Below are 4,019 nucleotides of genomic sequence, written 5' to 3'. Positions count from 1 at the left end.
AAATATTACTCATCCATCAAAAAAAATAAATAAACCTTACCATTTTCAAGGACATGGATGGAACTAGAGAGTATTATGCTGACTCATTACTTTTAATTTAAAAAAAAATAATTCTCTCTGTCTCTTACTCCCATTACTCTCTGTACCCACGTGATTAGGTTTCTCTAGGGTCATTTTGTACTTCCCTCATCCCTCTTTCATTGCAGTATAAAGAAACCCGGGGTGGCGGGAGCGCGGCGGCAGGCGGCGGGGCCCCTAGGGGTGGGCCGGGCTGGGGTTGACCCCGGTGTTCCTGCTCCCCGGGCCTCAGACCTCTCGGGAGAGCGCGGCGCGGCGCAGATTAAAAATCAAGACACAAACCAGATGCAACAGTTTCTTGACATGGAGAACCAAACCCATAATGCGATGGGAGCTTCTCCTTGTGAGGCCGAACTTCAGGAATTAATGGAGCAAATTGACATCATGGTAAGCAACAAAAAATTGGATTGGGAAAGGAAAATGCGGGCTTCGGAGACACGATTAGATCTTCGGGATCAAGAGTTGGCAAATGCACAAACATGCTTGGATCAGAAAGGCCAAGAGGTGGGCTTACTTAGGCAGAAGCTGGACAGTCTGGAAAAATGTAACTTAGCAATGACGCAAAATTATGAAGGACAACTGCAAACCCTAAAAGCTCAATTTTCCAAACTGACGAATAGCTTTGAGAAACTGAGACTACACCAGATGAAACAAAGTAAAGTTCAGCGAAAGGAGTTACCGCACCTCAAAGTAGAAACACCCTTTGAACTGAGCAACTTGAACCAGAAATTAGAGAAACAGGCACAAAGTTACCAAACTCAACTCAGCGGTAAAAAGCAGTGCTCAGAAGACAGCAGCTCAGAAGATCCTCGGTTGATGTGCGACCCGGATCATAGTTGCGAAGCCAGTGAAAGAGATGAGTTCATTATTGAAGAACTCAAGTCAGCTGTGAGTGAAATAGCATTAAGCAGGAATAAGTTACAAGATGAAAATCAGAAGCTCTTACAAGAACTGAAGATGTACCAAAGACAGTGCCAGGCCATGGAAGCAGGACTCTCAGAGGTGAAAAGTGAGTTACAGTCACGTGATAATCTCTTGAGAATCATAGAAATGGAACGATTGCAGCTGCACAGAGAATTATTAAAAATAGGAGAGTGCCAAAATATTCAAGAAAGTAAAAAAAAGACTTGAATCATCTTATTCACCTTCTACTAAAGAATCAGAAAGGAAGAGGAAAGAGCTGTTTTCAGTGAACCTAGATCAACCAAATCATGAAAAAGAATTGAACAAGATAAGAAGGCAACTCTGTCAGGAGGAAAAGGACCACGGCTCTGAGCAGGAAAGAATGAGGAATGAAATCTCTGACCTAACCGAGGAGCTTCATCAGAAAGAGATCACTATAGCAACTATCATGAAGAAAGCTGCCCTTCTGGAAAGACAGTTAAAAATGGAGTTAGAAATCAAAGAAAAAATGTTAGCAAAACAACAGGTCTCAGATATGAGATATAAAGCTGTCCGAACGGAAAACACACACCTGAAAGGAATGATGGGAGATTTAGATCCTGGACGGTACATGACTATGGACTTCACTAACAGGGAACATTCAAGGCATACATCTATTAACAAACTGGAACACGAGAATGAAAGGCTCCGAAATGATCTTGCAAAACTTCGTGTCAATGGCAAATCAGCATGGGCTAACCAAAATACCTATGAGGAAATGGGACAGTACACCTATCAAAACCAAGTAAAAATGGAAAAACATGAAGATAGTCTCCCCCAGATATAGTCTTCCCAGCCTCTCTGGCTGCACAGCATTTCCTTCTGGAGGAAGAGAAAGGAGCAAAAGAATTTGAGAAACTTCTAAATACGCATATTGATGAACTGCAAAGACATACAGAATTTACTCTTAATCAATACACCAAGCTAAAACAAAATAGACACGTATGAGCTTTTAAACTCTTTTATTTGCTTCCCCCACCCCAAGAAAAAAAAAGCTCTGGCAAAATATTTACAAAGCTGAATAATGAAACTGAGAAATTTTGTTCTGTTTTCTTAAGAAATCATTTCTGTTAGGCAGCTAGAAAATATTTTGTTCGATAAAGCTGTTTGTATTTCTACATTTACATAGTAAATTGTTTGGCTGCAGAGTAATGAGAAAATAAACGTTGACTACTCCAAAAGAGATTTGTTTCCCAGTCTAAGGAATATTGTGGAATTCAATATGGGGCTTTCCCCCACTTGAATCGTGAATACTGAAAATGCATTTCGTCTGTAACACAAAATGAGGGAAAGGGAATGCCGCCTTCCAAATACCAATGCATCGAGCAGAGCTCACTTGTTCTAGGTCTGGAAACTCGAGGATTTTTAAGAACGAAAAGACATTATTTTGAGCTATGTCAACATCCTAAAATTTCTTTTAGGAAAAAAAAAAAACAGTACAGCTTTACTGGTTTTGTGTTCATCCTTGTAATGTCTCTGTTTTAACACAATGAGACATGGAACAAGCTGTTTACACAATTAACATATATGTGCCAGCCAGAGATTAAAGCTTTCCTGTTAATGTTAACTACTTCATGGAGATGAACAAGATCAAGAAGATATAAAACATTACTGTTGTGACATTCTTCTCTGTAATACCTCTGTTGTTAATATAATAAAGGAATACGAAATTCTGTGGACTGAAAACATAAATGCCAAATCTGTATACAACAGTAATAGCATGGTAGTGGACAATAAAATTCAAGTTACAAAAAAATAAAATAAAATAAAATAAAGAAACCCATAGTAGTCTCCCCTGCATACCCAGATCTTAAATGTTGATCATCAACAAATGTTACTTGATTGAATTGTATTTATTAGATAATTATGAACTTAAAGGATGTGGATCTTATACATTGAATGTTTCAGGTGAAGAATGGAAGCATATTAATTTCCATGACTGGAAGCTGTCATGCTCAACTATTTGAACTCTGAAATTTTAGAGTCCCCAGCAAATGAATATCAGCAAATCCATTTCTTGCAATAAGTTTCTTCATCCATAAAGCTCTTCCAATTGCTGACAGATGATCTATCACTTTGTCTTAAGATATTATAGTGAAAATAACTAAGTGAATTATTGGTATAATATGGAGAGCTAAAAAGAATTAAATGGGTATGGTTTGCCAGTTGTCTGATTGCAGTACTATTTCATACTTTCTGGGGCACTGTCATGTAGGAAAGTACTATCTACTTGTTTTCAGAAACTAGGATTCATGGCAAGCCTGTTATCCTTATAGAGATCACAGCTTACTTAACCCAATTTAATTATACTGGGAAGTGTTTTTTACATATTTGAGACATTTTGTGAGAGGAATATTATTAATTATCAATAAACATGGTGAATCATTCCACATATCACACCTAAATATGTGATGCCTTTATTGCCATATTTTTCCAATTTTGTTAAATGAATAGTTCTTTTTCATTTGATTATTTTCATTTCCCTCATGCTAAATAATTTCTAAACACTTTTAAACTATTTTTTTATTTATACATACTCCCATATCTTTCTATAGGAATCTGAGGCCGCTAAGGAGATGTTTGAATGTAGAGAAGTAGCCATATATCCTGGACTTGGGTGTGATAATGTTTAAACACATATTTGATATTGCAGTGGCAAGTGGACATTACTGAAAAATACACATTTAATGACTATTTATTTCTTCTGAAAATATTTGCTATGTGGAAGATAGTGAGGTAGTAGTAATGCTAAAGACAATAGAATAAGAATGCCATTGTGCTCATATTGAATCCGGGTTCCTAAATTCCTTGCTGTGAGACATTATGCCAGTCATTTAACCTCTTTTTGATCAGTTTCATTATGAGCAAAATGGGTTTTATAATAGGACCTAGTTCTATAAATTTTGTTCTTTTTCCCCTATGGATGAAATACATATAAATGTCTTGCAATATTATCAAGCATGGAAAAAGAGAATAAGGATTTTCTGCACTCCTGCTAC

The 4,019-nt window shown here is 37.1% G+C and overlaps 1 protein-coding gene across 1 annotated transcript; it reads left to right on the top strand.

Annotated features, from left to right (window-relative positions):
- Positions 1-229: 229 nt before the first annotated feature.
- LOC116569378 (deuterosome assembly protein 1-like) lies at positions 230-2,443 on the top strand. Its single transcript, XM_032305571.1, is given in 3 exon segments — positions 230-1,194; positions 1,196-1,787; positions 1,790-2,443. Coding segments are annotated over 3 exon segments (1,602 nt in total). The 5' UTR covers positions 230-363; the 3' UTR covers positions 1,969-2,443.
- Positions 2,444-4,019: the final 1,576 nt, after the last annotated feature.

This window comes from Mustela erminea, chromosome 11 (assembly GCF_009829155.1).
Source record: "Mustela erminea isolate mMusErm1 chromosome 11, mMusErm1.Pri, whole genome shotgun sequence".
Classification (NCBI taxonomy): Eukaryota; Metazoa; Chordata; class Mammalia; order Carnivora; family Mustelidae; genus Mustela; species Mustela erminea.
The sequence above is the reverse complement of the archived record's forward strand: the minus strand, read 5'-3'. Positions and strand labels throughout refer to the sequence as shown.